The sequence below is a fragment of the Phascolarctos cinereus genome, unplaced genomic scaffold (assembly GCF_003287225.1).
Source record: "Phascolarctos cinereus isolate Bilbo 61053 unplaced genomic scaffold, phaCin_HiC Scaffold_1;HRSCAF=81, whole genome shotgun sequence".
Classification (NCBI taxonomy): domain Eukaryota; kingdom Metazoa; phylum Chordata; class Mammalia; order Diprotodontia; family Phascolarctidae; genus Phascolarctos; species Phascolarctos cinereus.
The window spans coordinates 271,060,448-271,078,454 of NW_027555514.1; the positions used below are offsets into that span (position 1 = coordinate 271,060,448).

General features: G+C 43.9%; 1 protein-coding gene across 1 annotated transcript in view; it reads left to right on the forward strand.

Annotated features, from left to right (window-relative positions):
* Positions 1 to 18,007, forward strand: part of MYBPC1 (myosin binding protein C1) — a 108,175-nt gene that overhangs the window by 67,848 nt on the left and 22,320 nt on the right. Inside the window, exons 15-22 of the mRNA XM_078146791.1 lie at positions 231 to 397; positions 2,258 to 2,420; positions 3,742 to 3,848; positions 6,713 to 6,846; positions 7,906 to 8,065; positions 10,214 to 10,318; positions 10,923 to 11,111; positions 12,349 to 12,483. Of these exons, the coding sequence (XP_078002917.1) occupies positions 231 to 397; positions 2,258 to 2,420; positions 3,742 to 3,848; positions 6,713 to 6,846; positions 7,906 to 8,065; positions 10,214 to 10,318; positions 10,923 to 11,111; positions 12,349 to 12,483 (1,160 nt within the window). The remainder of the gene's footprint in view (positions 1 to 230; positions 398 to 2,257; positions 2,421 to 3,741; positions 3,849 to 6,712; positions 6,847 to 7,905; positions 8,066 to 10,213; positions 10,319 to 10,922; positions 11,112 to 12,348; positions 12,484 to 18,007) is intronic.

An 18,007-nucleotide genomic window follows, 5' to 3' on the forward strand; every position in this document is an offset into this window, starting at 1 on the left:
TCAGCCTCTGGAGCATGCTCAGCTCTGGCTGCCATTGGTTAGGAAGGGACCCTGATAAAGCGGGGAGCATCCAGAGGAAGGCAGAATCTTACTACGTCAGGCAAGACAATTCTGGCAATTCTGTCAGGCGATTCTGGTTGTATCTGAGGTGCAGAAGGAGTGGTCTAAGCCACCAGGATATTTCTAGTTCTCCACTCACGATGTGGACATTTTTCTCACTTTTCATCAAGGTTTAAGAATGGCGAGGAGATTGACATTGGTCCAAAGTCCAGATACCGGGTCAAAGTAGAGGGAAAGAAGCACATCTTGATCATAGAGGGAGCTACCAAGGCGGACACTGCAGAATATTCTGTCATGACCACAGGGGGACAGTCTTCTGCCAAGCTGAATGTGGGCCGTAAGTCTTCCTAACCTGCATTTCAAATAGCCATGGCCACGTTGTTTCTCGCTTTTGTCAATACTGATTACAGGAAATTAAGGCAGCATGGTGCGGTACAAAGTATGTTGGATTTGGAATCCAGAAGACCTGAGTTTAAGTCCCAGCTTGTCCGATAACTACCTGTGTGACTTCCCTGGGTTCAGTCTCCTCAACTGTAAAAGGAGGGGGTTAAGCCAGATGGCCTCGGAGGGGCCTCCAGCTGGGAATCTGTGATCATTGGGAATTTTCCAACTGTTCATTTTCTGCTTATGTTGAGAGAGGTCAAACTACGGTAAGTTCTAGCCCAATCTTTATTTCGCATTAGGCCAGGGTATCCAACCCGACACAGAACATTAGGTCAGAGGGCAAAGGCAGAGGAGACCAACAGAAAATGAGGGCCAAGAAAGGCTTTAAAAACAGAATGTCACATTTTAAGGTCACTTTAAATTTTACACATGGTGTTTCCTAACTTGAAGAGAGAGCAAGTGGACACTTGCACACAATTGTCATCAAAGCACAGATCAGATGTCATGTCTGCCCTGCTCACCCTAGCAGCTGGGGAATTCCCTCTACCAATACAATCAACACTTTCTCTGCAGTTCTCAGCACCTCAACTAAGTGGCACCATAGGGCACAGAGTGCCAGCACCTGGAGTTCAGATCCAACCTCAGACACTTCCTAGCTGTGTGACTCTAGGCAAGTCACTTAACCTCTGCTTACCTCAGTTTCCCCAGCTGTAAAGTGGGAATAATAACAGCACCTATCCCTCAGGGTTGTTGTGAGGATCAAATAAGACAATAATTGTAAAGTGCTAAGCACAGTTCCTGACACATGGCAGGCGCTTGATAAATATGAACTATTATTATTTCTATTACTAATAAAAAATAATTTACAGTCTTATAGAGGTGCCTGGAGCACCTAGAGGTTAAATGATTTACTTGAGGTCGCAGAACCAGCCTGTGTCAAAGCCAAGTCTTCCTGGTTCTAGGCCAGTTCTGTATTCATTAAAACCATGCTGCTTTTTGTTTTCCACTTACCCCACAGCAGACTGTAATTTTCCTGAGGATAAGGAGTTTCGTTTTTCTTTGCATTTGTATTCCAAACCCCTAGTTAAGTATCAGGCACACAGTAGGTGCCTAATACATGTTTAGTCAATGGAATCGACCAAACTATATTATCAACAACTTGAGCTCCTAGGATCCCTGAGTTTCTCATCCATCAATCACATGAACATGCAATGCTTTATAAAACACTTTGCCAGGACACTTTGGGGCCCAAATCCAAAGTGAAGAAAGTGGGACTCAGCTTGGAGAGGGCCCTGGCACATTCTAGCAAAGAGGTCTTTCCTGAGAATGCTCTCAGAGTTAATGTGTTCTGCAGAATTGATGTCTTCAGGAAAAGTCATGGTGCATGTATCACGTGCCATGACATCACAACAAGACCGGGCCCAGTTGAACATTCATGTTACATGTTGACACTGTCGTAACTGTTTGTGATTATGATGAATGTGCAGAATTGAGAATAAGGTGTAGGGGAATAGAGATGGGGCTGTGGTCATTTCTGCATTACTCAGAAAAGGATGACATCAGGAAAGCCTCTTGATTTCTTCCTAGCTCTCTTAGCTCACATCACTTTATGTATATTATTCTAATCCTTGAAAAGAAATCTCTACAGACAGATCAGGCCCATGCACCACTGCCATCAGGATTTTACAATAATCGTTTCAGCCATAGGCTTGTCTGATACATCCATGCAGAACAGTAGGCATTGTGAGGTTCTGGCATCAAGACCAGCCCACAGTTTCAGTCCTGCATTTCTCCATTTTGTCCATTTCCTTAGTGAAACCCCTGAAGATATTGCAGCCCTTAACAGATATAACCGAGAAACTTGGAAAGGAAATCTGCTTGAAGTGTGAAATCTCTGAAAACATACCAGGGAAATGGACCAAGAATGGTCTACCTGTTCAGGAAAGTGAACGCTTAAAGGTCATCCACAAAGGAAGGTAAGCAGTCCAAGGCGAGCCTTTGATATCACCCTCTTCCCGTGCCTCATAGGAATGAATGTGGTACTTGAACCCAGGTCCAAAAATGGTATTTTGTCCATTGCACCATGACTGGGCTCTCAGAAGTTGTAGCAGTGAGGCACAAGTTCTAGAGTTCCTACCAAGCCAAAAAGGCTTTCATGGAAATGTGCATCTCCTTCCCAAGGACCTGAGTGGCTGTGTCCAAAGAGATTCATCACTTGGCTGGCTGAGAGACTGACTTTTTAGCCATACCAACCGATGAAGAACATCTAACGAGTTGTTGCAGGACTATAATCTGTACTGGTAGAGACAACCACCAATGGAGTTGTGGATCCATGCAGTTTGGAAGATGTGTTATCAAACTATATTCTATAGTTTCACTTATCTCTTGCTAATTATTCCATAACAAATAAAACCTGAGTGAAAGATACTAGATGAGCAGGGAGTTGAGTAGATTGGAAGTAGTTGGAGGGACCGTGGAAGGACATGGACCAGACTGAAGAGGAGCAGGAGGGATGGGTGGGTTGTGATATGCACCAGTAGAGGGTATCCACAGTATCAATGATGTCACAAATCTATGGCCACAGTGTTCAAGTATGAAATGACTAAATAACAAACAGCCTGTATAACAGGCTGTCTGAGGACACCAAGGTCATGAATTGCGTATAATCCAGAACTGTGGCTGAAAATGCCAAAGAGAATAATCAAGGTCCAAAATTCTGTAGCCTGTCTGAGCTGAGCCACTCAATCAGATCATGGCCAACTCTCCACGATGCTTGGCTCTACATAGAGTCAAGTGTGTACTGGCCTGTCTATCCTTTAAGGCCTAGCCCAGATGCCACCTCCTCCATGAAGGCTTCACAGAAACTGCTATCAAACATTTTCTCTCTTTCCTCTGCCTTCATAGAGCACTTTGTGCCTGTTACATTCTTATTACTTCTTAGTGGATGCTATAGTGAGTTGTGTATGTGTTGAACACTCCCTGTTAGCTTTTAAGTCCCAAGAGAACAAAGACTTTTATCTTTTCATCTTCCCCCTTGACAAACATACAACCCAACACCTAGCCCAGGGCTTTCTCCAAATGAAGTGTCTAATAAATGTTGCTGAATAGGAACCTTACATCAAAGATGGTGCGTTGGGACCTAGAAGAACCCAGATCCCCCACTAACACTGCAGTAGAGCTTGAAAAATATACCAGAAACAATGACAAAGAAAACTTCACAGAAATGACTATGAGCTCCTCTATCTCATCCAGCCAAATAAATGGTTGTTGAACGAATAAATGTTTCTGTCTACATAGAATCCACAAATTAGTGATAGCCAATGCTCTCATTGAGGATGAAGGTGAATACGTATTTGCACCTGATGCCTACACTGTGACCTTGCCCGCCAAAGTTCGTGTAATAGGTGAGTATACAAAGTGTACCATAGCTGTCTCTAGAGGTGATTTTTATTCCTACTTTAGAATTTAAAAGTATGTTGTATTATGTGAAATTTAGAGACAAAAAAATAGATAAACCTGGTCAGGCACAAAGAAACTGATGGTGATGGCCCTCCGATCTTTGACTCTTCCCTCTTCCATTGGAAGGTGAGCTCCTTGAGCCTGGGAAGCAACTGACTTTTCAGTGTGTTTTGCTGATGCTTAGCACAGTGCTTCACTGATAATAAGCACTGAATAAATGCTGTATTCATTCATTCTTCTTCAGTCCCCTCATTCAATCACTGAGCCCTGTCTGTGCAAGCTCTGCTATGTCTGTTGTATACGTTCTTTCCTTTTCTATTCCCAAGGCCACCACTGTAATTCAATTTCTTGTTATCTCTTGCCTTAACTCTTATAATAGGCACCTAATTGTCCTCTGTACCTCTGGTCTTTTCCTCCCTCCAAAATGGCTTAAACATCATAGCAAGAGATATGAATACATCACTCTCCAGCTCATACACCTTCAATGGCTCCCCATTGCTTATCAAGTTATAAGTGCAGATTTATTAGCTTGTCAGTCAGGTGCTCTATATTTTGTCCCATTCTAGCCTCAGCTGTTCTCACCCCCTTCACATACCCTAAATACCAGTCTAATCGGACCACATGCCATTCCCTGAACACGTCCCCGTGTCTCTGTTCTGGTCTTTAGTGTGGGATCTTGGGGGAGGTGAGGGGATCTGCTGCTTCCACCACTGACCCACCAACAGCTCTGGTAATCAACCCAACTTTAACCCTTCTGCAGTTACTATTCTCTGCCCTCCCTTTCTTCTCTGCTCTTTGGAATCTTTCTTTGCCATGGGGTAATTTTGAGTCAGAGAAACCTATATTCCAACCCTGGTTCTACTATTTATGGTCTGTGTGACGTGACCTTGGACAAGTCACTTCTGCCCTCTGTGCCTCCGTGTCCTCATCTGTAAAATGAGGGGGTTAGACTTGGGGACCTCCAAGATTCCCTCCAGCTCTCAGCTGAGGGTCCTATGATCCTTGATCCCTCCGTCTCGCTTTCCTTCCAACTGCTGGTGCCCACTGAAGACAACACATGTCTCGGCCCCCTTTCTGAGGCTGTCTGCTACTTTTTTCACACCATCCGACACGCCGGGCCAGGAGGAGGAGTTGGCATACATCTCCCAGTCTGGGAGATCTGGAAAGGTAGTTTGTCTGAGGCAGCAAACTCAGATTCATCAGAGGCAGCTGGGTGGTCTTACTATCCGCCTCCTCATTTCTACCATGTTTTTTGTTGTTGTTTTTTTTTTTTTTTCAGTCCAGGGATCATCCTCCTTGGCAAAGAGAACAGAAACCATATTAGAGCTGGGAAGTCTGCCTTCTCTAAGTCGTCCTTTCTCATTGTAGTTCAATGGAAAGAACACTGGCCCTGGAGTCAGAGGCCTCCAGTTGTGAGCCCACCTTTGGTGCTTATGATCTGTGTGGCCTTGGACCGGCTCACTTCGGTTCCTATGGTCCTAGACAGCCTCTGGGCTCCCTCACAGCCTTGGATCTGTAAGCCCACAAGCAGCAGGACCAGCCCCCTCTGTCATCTTTTTCCCAATAAAGCTTTTTTCAAAATGCATTTTTGTCCTTAGCCTTCGTAGTCATCCTGAGGTCATTCTGAAGTCTGGTGCCCTTGTGATAATTCTTATGGAATGGTGCCAAGCTTATGTATTCATCCTCCATGACCTGCCCTTCTTCCATTTTCTAAACTTTTCTTTTTTACACCTAAGTTTGTCAAAGAACTAATCGTGTATGCACATCAGTCTGTTAAGAGAACTTTCCCTTTTCCTCATTGGAATTCTGTGCGTCTTCAGAATTTCATTCTTGATAACTTCACACCCTTCCTGGACTGACGCCTCCTGAATTTTAATCCATGCAATCCTACCTAACCTTTATCTGAGTCCTTTGAATTCTGTGCTCTCCAAACCTGGATATTGATCGAACTGTGCCCAGCTTTCCTTCTAAGCCTTCTGAGGTTGAGTGGTTATACCTTCAGCCTTGTCAGTCGGAAGCAATTACAGAGCACCAGGTCCCCTCTTCACTTGCCCTACCTCAAGAAGAATAAAAGCATCTTGAAAGCATCCCAATAATGAAACAGATGCTTTTGTTTGTGTGGCACAGAGAGCACACCACCAAAAGGTGGGACAAATGAAGTCTCCCATCACAATATCATTTGCTCAGGCCTGGCTTGTGATCTCTTTCCTAAATCCCCCTGTCCAAAGTGGTCACAATTCTGTCCTCGTGACAATGGCGCTGCTGTTCCTCCCTCCACTGGCATTCACCAATCTGTTCTCCATCATTATCTGTTACCTCTTTTGATTCTATAGTGATGACCTGTGGTCTGTAAGATAGCTATGAATATCGTCATTTTACAGATAAGGAAAAAGGTTTAGAGAAGAAGTAAGGAAGTTTGCCCAAGGTCGAGTGTCAGGCCCAGGTCTGACATTCTCATTCCTAATCTAGAGTTCTTTCAAAGACCGTGTCCTACTTCCCTAAGATCGTGTCATTTCCATAAGAACCATGCCTTGGTCACCTTTGTATGTCAAATGATACCCAGCACCGTGACTGGCACACATTAGATTATCGATCAGGGGGCTCATTGGTATGGGGGCTCCCTCTACCAGCACACCCATCACAGGCTTCTCCAGTCCCTCATTTCACAGATGAGGAAACTGAAGTGATGTGTCCAATGTGTATAAGTCACAAGTATCCGAGATAGGATTTGAACCCAAGCCCTCTGACTCCAGGGAACATTGCTCGGGCCAAATGATGACATGTATTAATGACCACATCTGATATTCAGATCCTCCTAAGATACACCTGGATGGGCTGGATGCTGACAATACTGTGACTGTCATTGCCGGAAGCAAACTTCGCCTTGAGATCCCAGTCAGCGGAGAGCCACCCCCCAAGGCCCTGTGGAGCCGGGCGGACAAGGTATAGCCCATTGCTTACAAGATAAGCCTTTCACTAAGGGCTTCCCACTGATCGTCAGTACAACCAGTGAAGTTTCCCTGAAAACGAGTCACATTTACAATAATTTCAGTGCATAACTAATCATGGTGAGACAGTCTGTATCCTCAAATTTGTATAGCCAGTATATGATAGATGAATTCCTTATGGGATAGTTAGGTAGCCCAGGGAAGAGAAAAGTGATATGATTCTACTCAGGGACATACTTTTTTTTTTAAAGTAATTCTGGTTTGAAAAATAACTGAAGAAAATTTAGATTATGAGTTAAAAATGGGGTGGTTTCATTTGAATCTGATCCGTTAACAAGTATTTACCAAGGGCCGACTCAGTCCTGAACCATGGATTTCATGTGGATTTTCTTTGCCCCTGCCTCCACACTTCTTAGGTTGGTTTGCCTTGTGGAGGAGAATTCATTCTGTCAGACTCAAGTATTACAGCCAGGATCAATTCCTCATCCAGATCATGGGAGAAAGACTTGTTCCTAACAGGGAGACAGACCCATTGCACACAAACAAACCCCTGCTCCTGTGGATTGGACTGGATGTCTCTGAGGACCCTTCTACGGTTGAGATTCTGGGGCTGTGTGATGCAGATGATCTCTTCATTCCCTTCCGGCCCTAGAGTCCACAGAAAACAGATTTTATTTAATTTGACATTTGGGTAGGATTTCTGAACTTTTCCTTTCCTGCCTTTCAAAGCACGGCCACACCCCTGGCTGATGTCCTGCAGCTCCTCTTGTCCATCAGTACCAGGGACCTTGACTTGTTTGAGTTGGGGCCCCTCTGGCAGACAGTCTGGTGAAGTCTACAAACCACTCCTTAGATCATGTTTTTAAGTAATGGAAGGAAATGTTAAATTTCAGTTAGATGTCAGTGAAACCAGATGTATGTATGTATGTATATATATTTTCCACCTAAAAAGTAGAACCGCAGTGAAGAAGCCCTGAGAGAGATAGTGTAGGTCCTTGGAAATCCTCCCTCTCTTCAGTGGAGCTGCCATTTTGTTTCTGTATTTTCTTCCTAGGCTATTACAGAGGGTGGGGGTCGGATCCGAGCAGAATCCTATCCCGATAGTAGCACTTTGGTCATTGATGTTGCTGAAAGGGAAGACTCTGGTGTCTACAACATCAATCTCAAGAATGAAGCAGGGGAGGCTCACGCAAGCATCAAAATCAAGGTGGTTGGTAAGTTCTCCTGGAGTGAGGAGGCTCCAGGACCAAACAGAGCCTAAGGAAGTTAGACATTTCTGGTGGGCACCGCTATCTGAGAGTACTCAGTGGGTCCTGGGCAACTAGATTATGGCTGTTTGTTACACATCTTTTTAAGAAATGTGACTTCATGGCAATAGTGGGATAGAGAGCCAGACTTGGAACCGAGAAGTCCTGGGTTCAAGTCTTGTCTCTGACAAATTGTGGTTGCTCAGTTGTTTTTTACTTGTGTGTGACTCTTCATGATCCCATTTGGGGTTTTGTTGGCAAAGACACTGGAGTGGTTGGCCATTTCCAGAGGAGAAAAGTGAGGTAAATAGGATTCAGTGACTTGCCCAGGGTCACATAGCTAGTAAGTGTCTGAGGCTAGATTTGAGCTCAGGAAGGTGAGTCTATCTAAATTCAGGCCTGTCGCTCTATCCACTGACCCACCTAGTTTCCCTCTCTGACAAATGCTGGCCATGTAACTTTGGGGAAATCACAAAGCCTCTCCGTATTCTAGGCAGCTCTCTAAAACAAAGTTACAAGTGACTTACCAATATATGTCAATGGAGGGAATTTCTACACCAGTGAAATCACAGGTCTGTATAATAATAATAATTCAAACAAACAACTTGGTTTTCGCAGAATTAGTTAACCCTAGCATCTTTATCTCAGGCTGTTTTGTCATGGTGACTACCTTGGGCCCCTCAGGGCAGCCAGCCTGAGTCCATTTGGGTGAAGGCCAGAGAAAGAAGATGCATGTAATACTGTTTGGGAAGGGGGTAGCTTGGAAGAACTCAGAAGACAGTGTGAAGGCATCTCAGTTCACTGTACCCCCTCAGTGCTGTGGGTTTAAGCTGCCATTCTCCATGACATCTATGACCTTCATTTTGAGAAATGGTCTAGTAGCAAAGGCATAAAGGGACTTAGATTTGGACTCTGAGCCCCAGGATCGTCACTTCTGGGATGAGGTGGAGAGACAGACGGGTACAGCTGAATGACCACAGGAGGAAGGACCCTAGGAGCATGGGTTTGAATGCCACCTCCACTCTTTGCAAGCCAGGACGATGATCGAGGAACTGAATGTGTCTGGATCTCATTCTCTTCATCTGTCAAAAAAGAAAAAAAAAATAGAGGGGTTATACTAGTGATCACTAGGGTCACCCTCTTAGCTCTGTGTTACTGATTCTATTACTTCAGGGAATGAGGCTGGCAATTCTGGTTGCTGGTGACAGCATCACCAAAAATACTTCTGTACTCTTTATCTTTGTCCTTATAATTTCATTAAAATCTAATTACTGAACAGATATTCTATTCCAAATAACTGGACAGTAGTATCTATGATGGCCCTTGGGTGACTGTCATTTATCTGTTCAGACTATTAATGTATCTTCTGATTCTATCTCTGAGCCTAAAAACAATAGAAAATGGTCTGGATTTATTAATTCTTTGTTTCCCTGTCTTAATTTTGCTCTTAGATTACAAATCCCTTGAAGGCAGGGACTCTGTGTTACTCATTTTTGCATGCCCCAGCACCTACCATCACCCCCTACATATAGGTTTCCCTCTCTCTCTCTCTCTCTCTCTCTCTCTCTCTCTCTCTCTCTCTCTCTCTCTCTCTCTCTGTCTCTCTCCCCCTCTCTCCCTCTCTTCCCTCTCCCTTCTCCTCCTCAATGCTCTACAGCACTTAGTCCACCATTTTCTCTGATGAGGCCAATGAGTCTCTACAGGGTCCTCCAAGCCATAGATGCCATCTCCCCAATGTAAGATGAAGACAAGACCAGAAGTCAAGTCCCTCCTCAATCCTTTGCTTCTCATTGCTTCTCCCCTCCCCCTTTCTCACTGTGAGCAGTTTCCCTTGTTCGATCTCTTTCCATGTGTGCATTTGTCCCTTTTGGCCGATGTTACTCAAAAGGGAAAGAGAATTGGTGAGGGACTACAACTTTCCTTTCATTTTATCTCTCTCCCTCCCTGCCCCCATTTTGTTTCCTTCACCTCCCCTCTTTTTGTTTACTGAAGTTAGCTTGTTCACTGCATTTAGTACTCTTATGACAAAAGTACTTTAAAAACATTTCTTATTAGTATGATTTTCATAGAAAAAGTTCTTTTCCACTTAACATTTTTCTGTTTTGTCTGTCACAGATATCCCAGATCCTCCATTGGCGCCCAATGTGATAGATGTGGGAGATGACTGGTGCAAAATGAACTGGGAGCCTCCCGCAAATGACGGCGGGTCCCCCATCCTCGGTAAAGGCCTTGTGGGAAATGCGTGGGATTGTCAAAGAACCAGGCATGCTTTGTGTTATCACATCAGAGGTGGCATCTAAAAGTTGTCACGTATAAGATAAGAAGTTACATAACTTAAGATAACACTGTTTTCCATCTTAAGTGGGTTCTTGAAGGCCATGCTAGCAGAGCATAAGGTCCCACCAAGCTAAAAAATTTCAAGTATGCCCCTAATGCTTATTGTACATCTGTTATCTGAGCATGAATTGGAACTAAGATTATTCATTGTAATTGATCTTTAGTGTTGTTCTCATTTGAATTATTGTAGTGTGCGTTGTCTTGACTCTTCTCATTTTGCTCTGCATCAATTCATATGAGTCTTCACATGCTTCTCTGAATTTCTCATGGCACAATAATCCATCACATCTATATACTACAGGTTCCTTAGCCCTTTCCCAATAGATGAGCACTCACTTGGTTTCCAGTGCATTTAGCTTGAAAGTACAAGGCCTATGGTGCTATGGGTCATTTGCAGAGAAAGACCTGTCTTCCAGGAAGCTGTCTTTGCTCCCTGCATTGCCGCCTGGAGAGAGGCACTTTAACTCACATATTGTTCTTCCCCCAGGATACTTTATCGAAAGGAAAAAGAAACAGAGCTCTAGGTGGATGAGGCTGAATTTTGATCTCATCAAAGAAACGTCATTTGAGCCCAAGAAAATGATTGAAGGTGTTGCCTACGAGGTCCGGATATTTGCTGTTAATGCCATTGGCATCTCCAAGCCCAGCATGCCCTCCAAGCCTTTCGTTCCCTTGGGTGAGTAAAGAGTTGTGTAGCACCCAAAAAGCAACAATCACACTGAGGAGAATGTGGCAAACGTGGTAGACAATCAGTAAATGCTTCAAATTTAGCTCACTTCCAACTTGTATTGGATACCCACTCTGTACTTTGCATTGTGAGAAGTAGTACTATGTAGTGGGTAGGGGGCTGAACTTGGAGTCAGGGAGACTTGGGTTCAAACTCACCTTTGATACTTACTATGTTACCGTAATTAATCTCCCTGAGCCTGTTTCCTTGTGTGTGAAACTTAAAAAATATAAAATTTTCTGTGCCTGTAAAATATTCTCTCCCTACTTTATGAAATTGTTGTGAGATTCAAATTTACACGCACTTATTTTATTTTATTATTTCATTTATTCATTCAAAAATACAAAATTTCTTATTATCTGTAAAATATTTTCTCCCTACTTTATGAGATTGTTGTGAGATTCAAATTCACACACACATACACACACTGTTATTCATTCATTCATTCATTCACTTATAGTGCTAGGTTTGAAGTCAAGAAGGTCTCTAATGTTTTAGCTCAATGATTATGGGCAAGTCACTTAACCTTTTTGTGGCTAAGAAAACTCTGTAAGACTGTAACTGATAGAAGGTTACTGTGATAGTGCCCTGTCATTTATGCCTTGGTCAGAACATTTTTAGAGGATTTTGTTCAATCCTGGGCATTACAGTTTAGGAAAGACATTGATAAGCTTGGAAAAAAAAACACAATGGCAGCCAGAATGGGGAAAACCTTTTGAGGATCAGTTGGAGTAACTGGGTGTGTTTAGATTTGGTAGAAGGGGTGAGAGATCCTAGCTGTCCACAACTGTCTACAAGTATCTGAAAACTGAGCATGTGAAAGGGGGATCAGGCTTATTCTGTTTGACCCCAGGGCCAGGAGTTACGAAGAGGCAAACTTGGGTGTTGTGTGGGGAAAATTTGACCAAAAATCACAGCTGCTCACAAGCAGAATGATCAGCCTCAGAGAGGAGAGGAGGCTGGAAAAATGCATGATGAGTCTTGTGCAAAATGTTTTTTGAAGTCTCCCCATGGTAGGTCTCCAGGCAGAAGCTGGGTGACCACCAGTCAGGTGTGTTGTGGTGGGAATTCCTCTCAGATGGGGAGAGGCAGACCAGACGACGGCCGAAGTGCCTTCTGACTCGAGAATTCTGGGATTCTGGGATCTCTCATGGAATGGGTTTTCCCTGTCTTTTCTTTTTTAAAGCTGTAACCAGCCCACCTACTCTTCTGGCTGTTGACTCTGTAACGGATACTACGGTGACGATGAAATGGAGGCCCCCGGACCACATTGGTGCAGCAGGTTTAGATGGCTATGTGTTAGAGTATTGCTTTGAAGGAAGTAAGTACCAACTATGAACGTGTCTTCCTAGGGTTCACAATAATGACAGCAGTCATTCAGGGAGACCTTTCTCACCATGTTTTCTCCTTTCCTTGGGGAGGTGATCTCTTTCACCTAAGAACAAGGTGGAACAGAATTCTTAAAAAAAAAATTTTATATATTATATATATATATATATATATATATATATATATATATATATATATATATGATTTAGCTCCTCTAGGATGTGTTCTTCATTAGTCCTGCCTATACCGATTAGCCAATGCTCCCGAAATAAGCCACCTCTTACTAAGCCTAGTGACCTTGGTGCTGTGCGTTTCTGCTGAGACACCGAAAGTAGAGGTCCCAAAAAGGCAACTTCAGGACTCATGGTCCTTTCATTAAGGGAACTGGTTCTTCCTCAAGATAACCAATGTTTGTTTAGGATGAATGGATTTAGCAATCCTACCACAAACTGCGGTACTGAGAGAGAGAGAGAGCTCTGGATTTGGAAATCGGTGACCTGGATTTGAATCCTGGTTCTGCCGCTCATCAACTGTGAGGCCTTGGGCAAGTCACTTCTCTTTGGGCCTCAGTTTTCTTATCTCTAAAATAAAGAGACTGGACAAGTTTACCTCCAAGGCTCGTTCCAGCCCCAAATCTGTGATCCTATGAGATGAGATATTAGCCTAACTGCCCACCCCAGTAATACTCCAAGGTGTTGAGCCACTGATTCATGTGCAGACACTTCACACTGAACTGAGCTTCCCATCCTTCACAGAATAAACGAACAATAAGTAAATATAAAGAACATTTTTTTAAAAAAGTTCTTTCTCAGTTTGTGAAGTTGACAGCCTTATGTCCTGACAGTCAATGGAACAGGTTCGGCCCCTGATCAATGTGCCTTGCTCTGTGTCTTAGGGATAGAAATCACCCTTAACAACAGGAGGGGAGAGGGAAGCAGTAGAGGCCAGAGAGCAGGGACAAGGGGGGATACAGACCTAAGAGGCAAGGAACATAGAGACGAATGGTCGGGAAAGCACAAACTGGGGCATTTCCTACAACCCTAAGAGGGATGGAATAGGAGTAAGGCCTCCTTAGTTCTTGACTGCATCCTTGTCAAGAGCCAAAGACATAAACATGTCAAGTGCAGAAATCAAGGAGGTCCCAGTCAAAGATCAGTCAGCAAAGCTGACCTTCTGCTAGCTTCCATCTTCATTGTAGGACATCTTAGGTAAGGATCTCATCCGAGAAGCCTACTAACTTTTCCACAAATACAGAAGAAATGAGATTCCCTTTCACCATGTTTAAAATTCACCTTCTTTGAATAGTTCTTGGACCCAAGAATCTTAAAACCATCAGATGAGAAGGATTCTGGACTCAAAGATTCTGGGGGTGGGTTGAACAGAGGCATATAGAGAAGAAAATTCTTGTGCAGAGAGACTTCACGAAGAAATGCCCATCCCCAGGATTAGAGCAGCATCTCTGGTCAGGACGGAAGAACAGATGGGAATGAGATGAATACATAGTCCACCTGGTTTCAGCTGTCATGTGCTTCTCACCCTGAGATCTGCCCCAATACTTCCAATAGAAGATGCCATCCTGAATGAAGGGGGGAAACCATGAGAAAGGGGAGGAGAGATCACAGCCTAGGACCTCCATCACATCACCCCAAGCCACCATCGCATCATAAAGCCACATAAGATGCTTTGAGTGACCTAACTTCTTGAATGCCTCTCAGGGCTGATGTACTGAAATTCCAATTCTTGCAACATTTCGAATAACCCTGAACTTCCTCCTCCCCCATTTAGAATAATGTTTACAGTTAACCATACAGAATTGTTCAGTCTTATGTTTGATGTGACCATTGACCACAGATGTTTGTGTTGTATGAAATAGAGCAAATTCTTTACTCTTTTCTTTCCGATAGGTTTAAAATGTAAGAAGATGCCACAAAATGATAGCTGGCTGTCATTTTGGTGTTACCCACCTTTAGATAAAATACAATGAATGTATTTTACATAATTTTGCGTGTGATCTGTGTAGATACATATGTATATATATGCCCATATATACATATGTATATGTACACAGTCATTATTATGTATCTATTTTGCCCCCCATAACACGACTTTGGAGTCACCTGTCTCTGAAAGTTTAATGTCTATATCTTTCTATTTTCTTCCTGTGGTCTTTTCTTTCTCTCTTTGGCTGCCCTGTTCTTCAGTCTCTCTATGGCTGTGTTCCCCCAAAACTAATTTTTCTATAATGTTTTAATGCTTTTGGAAAATGTCAGATTTTGTTCTGTAAGAAAAACCTTTCTTTGTAAGATGGTGTGTTATTTCTGGCTCTGTCTATCTTTTGTTTATGCCTGCCATACTTTATTCTTTCTTCTATACGTTTTCTTTTTCCCCTCGCATTGTCTATAGTCTTCTCTTCTGTATGACGTGGTGTTCATTCCCTTTCCTCACCACCCACCCACTCCCAGCACTTCTTTCATCTTCTTCTTTAGAGTGATTTACTTTTAAGGGGGGTTGGGGATTTTAATATTTTTATCCCCTCCTTCCTCATGCTTCATTTTTATTCTGCTTCCTTTGTGCTCTCTTCCCCCATTTATTGTTAACTTCATCGTTTCTCCTTTGTTTTCTTTTCAGTCTCCTATTTTCACTCTTTCTTCACCCACCTTTCTCCTCTTTAAGAGACCCACCACAACAGGCATTGCACAATCTCTTTCTTTTAGGACTTTACCCACTTCTCTGCCTCAGCTGCCAGAAAATCCCTGCTCCTGGGCCCTTCTCCCCTTCAAAGCCATGGTCTCTTCTCCTTGTAACTCTCATATCCTCAGGCCTCAGGCCATCAGCTAAACCATCCTTCTTCCCTCCTCCCACCTGGAACATGGAAACTGAGAACTCAGTTGCTTCCTTGGGAGTTTCAACAACTGCTCACTATAGTTTCAGATGCTTTCCAGCTCCTTTTGAAACTCAAACACGAATCCCACAGAACTAGAGGCCCTGTTGTCATTAAATGGTGGGCTGGAAACGAAGGCCCACAGCTTCACCCTAGGACCCTCGGGTGACCCCAGGATCTGAGAGAATCCTGGGAGAGCCCATAGAAGGAGGACTGTGGTCTCTGGGGAGCTTTGGGGCTGCCCCTGGGCCTGTGTTATTTTTCTATGACCTCCTATTGGCCCTCTGACAGCCTTGGAGAGAAAAGGGGGGTGAGTGGGAATTTAGGCAGGGAGTTCCAGACTAGGGACAGGGATAAGTCTCCCATGTGCTCAGCCTCTGTGCTGAGACCTAGTTGTGTCTCCTTCCCTGGACTCTGTCTCTTCAAAGAGACAGCGGAAGAGCTATAAATCACCTCTATCACACTCTGCAGACCATAACGCACTCTGTGGATGCTTGATCTAACTCTTACTGAGAGGCAGTGTGGGGTAGTGGATAGAGACTCGGCCTTGAAGCCAGGAAGGAGACGTGGGTTTAAGTCCAGTCTCTGACACACACTGATTGTGTGACCCTGTACAAGTCACAACTTCTCAGTGCTCTAGTCAGATCCCTAAGAGTTGGGAGGTTGCCGAGAAAGCGTCGACCTACACTCACAGAGGGAGTTTCCTTACCTAGGAGGTCCCTATATGATTGACATCCCAATTCCAGTCTCCTTTCCCTATCATTATTAGTTATTGTAGTTATTATTATCATTATTATTGCAGAGTAGAAAGGCCTGGACAAAGAACAGGGATGAACATGGCACTACAAATAACGTGTGGGGAGGCAAGCTGGGTAGTTTCATTTCCCCTCAGACCTGGATCCCTATTTCCCTTTAGTTTGTTGGTGTTCTTATCTCTTCCTCCCTGCCCTTGGAGGTGCCTCAGCCTCCCGCCCGCTTCCCTTCGCTTTTCTTTTCTCTCTTGCCCTTCTTCACTGTCACTGGGGCCTCAGGCTAAGCATGACCGTGAGGGGGCTCCTGAGTGGGCAGCCACTGGATAGGAAACTTGACCTCACAAGAACTCTACCTAGATATCTGTTGGTGTCTCTCTCCTGATCACTTTCTGGAAGATGGATATCTTTGCACACTTTGCATTACTTACTAACAGAGAATGCTAACTACTGATACAATACTCCTCTTTGTGTGAAAGTGGGTGTCTTGGATTAATTTTAATGATGACCTCTTACAAGGTACATCGGCAAAACAGTCTGATGAAAAGGGGGAGGCTGCGTATGATCTTTCAGGTACAGTATTCTGTGGAAGTATAAAGCTTTTTACTCTGTGGTGTAGATGTTTGGGAATAGCTTATGGCTAATGGTGAAATTAACTGACCCTCTCCCTGCCATCTCTACATATAGGAGCCCCTAGAAATCAGATTAGAAGTTTAGGGACCTAAGTCTTCTCACCCCATCCTTGTGCAGCCAATGGGACATAACTGCAAAAAAGCAGCATAGAGACTGGAATGCTTGCAACCGTCTTCATCTGCAGCTGGGGATGGGCCACCTCCTCACTTGGGGCTGGGGGTGGGCTTAGGGGTGGAACCTCGAAGTGTTTGAGATCTTTAGGCAGAGGAAAGAAAGAGCACTGGGGATTTGGGTTTAAATTCTGGCTCTTCAACTTACTCCCCATGTGATCTTAGGCAAATTGCGTAACCTCCAGGCTTTAGGCATCTCATCTGGACTTGGTCATCTCTAAGCTTCTGCCTGGCTTTAAAGCTATGATGCTCTGAATTATAGCAAATACAGATCAGCTACCTAGCCAATGGACCAAATTTTCTCCTCACCAGTAGTCATACATCAGTCTCCAATCTGGTTCCCCACCCTAATATTTGAGTCTCAGCGATGCCCTTTGCAGAGAGGAAGCGTACGTAACTGTTTATAGCTATAAATTATGCGAATGCTTTCGTCATCCGTATCGGCACTTTTTATTGCTTTCTGAATTTTGAAGAATACAAACAGCTAAGTGGAATGATGCTATCAGTTATTATCGAACCACAGAGAGGAAACAATTGGAAGAGTGCTATAGGTACCTAATATCCCCTTCTGGTGTGTCCTCTTATGGACGTGCACCTGAGGTCCTCAGATGTCAGGCCAGCAAAGCCCCAGTGCTGACAGTACCCGCTGAGCTAGAAAAACACTGACCACAGGCCTGGTTCTAGACTCTATCTGCCTCTGTCTCCCAAGAGCCAACCCAAGTAAGGTGCCTTGGCCACGGGGGCTGATTCTTTTTAGATATATGCACTTTCAGTGACCATCTGCCGAGTCCCAGAGGGCTCATTGGTGGCGGACGTACTCACAGCAATGAAATAACAGATTCAGTTGGATTCATCAGGCGTTTATGAAGTGCCTGCTGTGTGCAAGGTAGTATGCATGTGCTGGGAATAGAAGGACAAAAACCAAGCAGTCCTCGCCCTAGCAGAGCTGACTTTCTGCTGCTATTATAGACTGCACATTATATCGTATAACCAGAAAATTAGAGGGGTATTCAGAAATCTCAGAATTCCCTTCCAATAGCTATTTATCTGAGACCTCAAAATGAAACCATTTTAATGCCATTT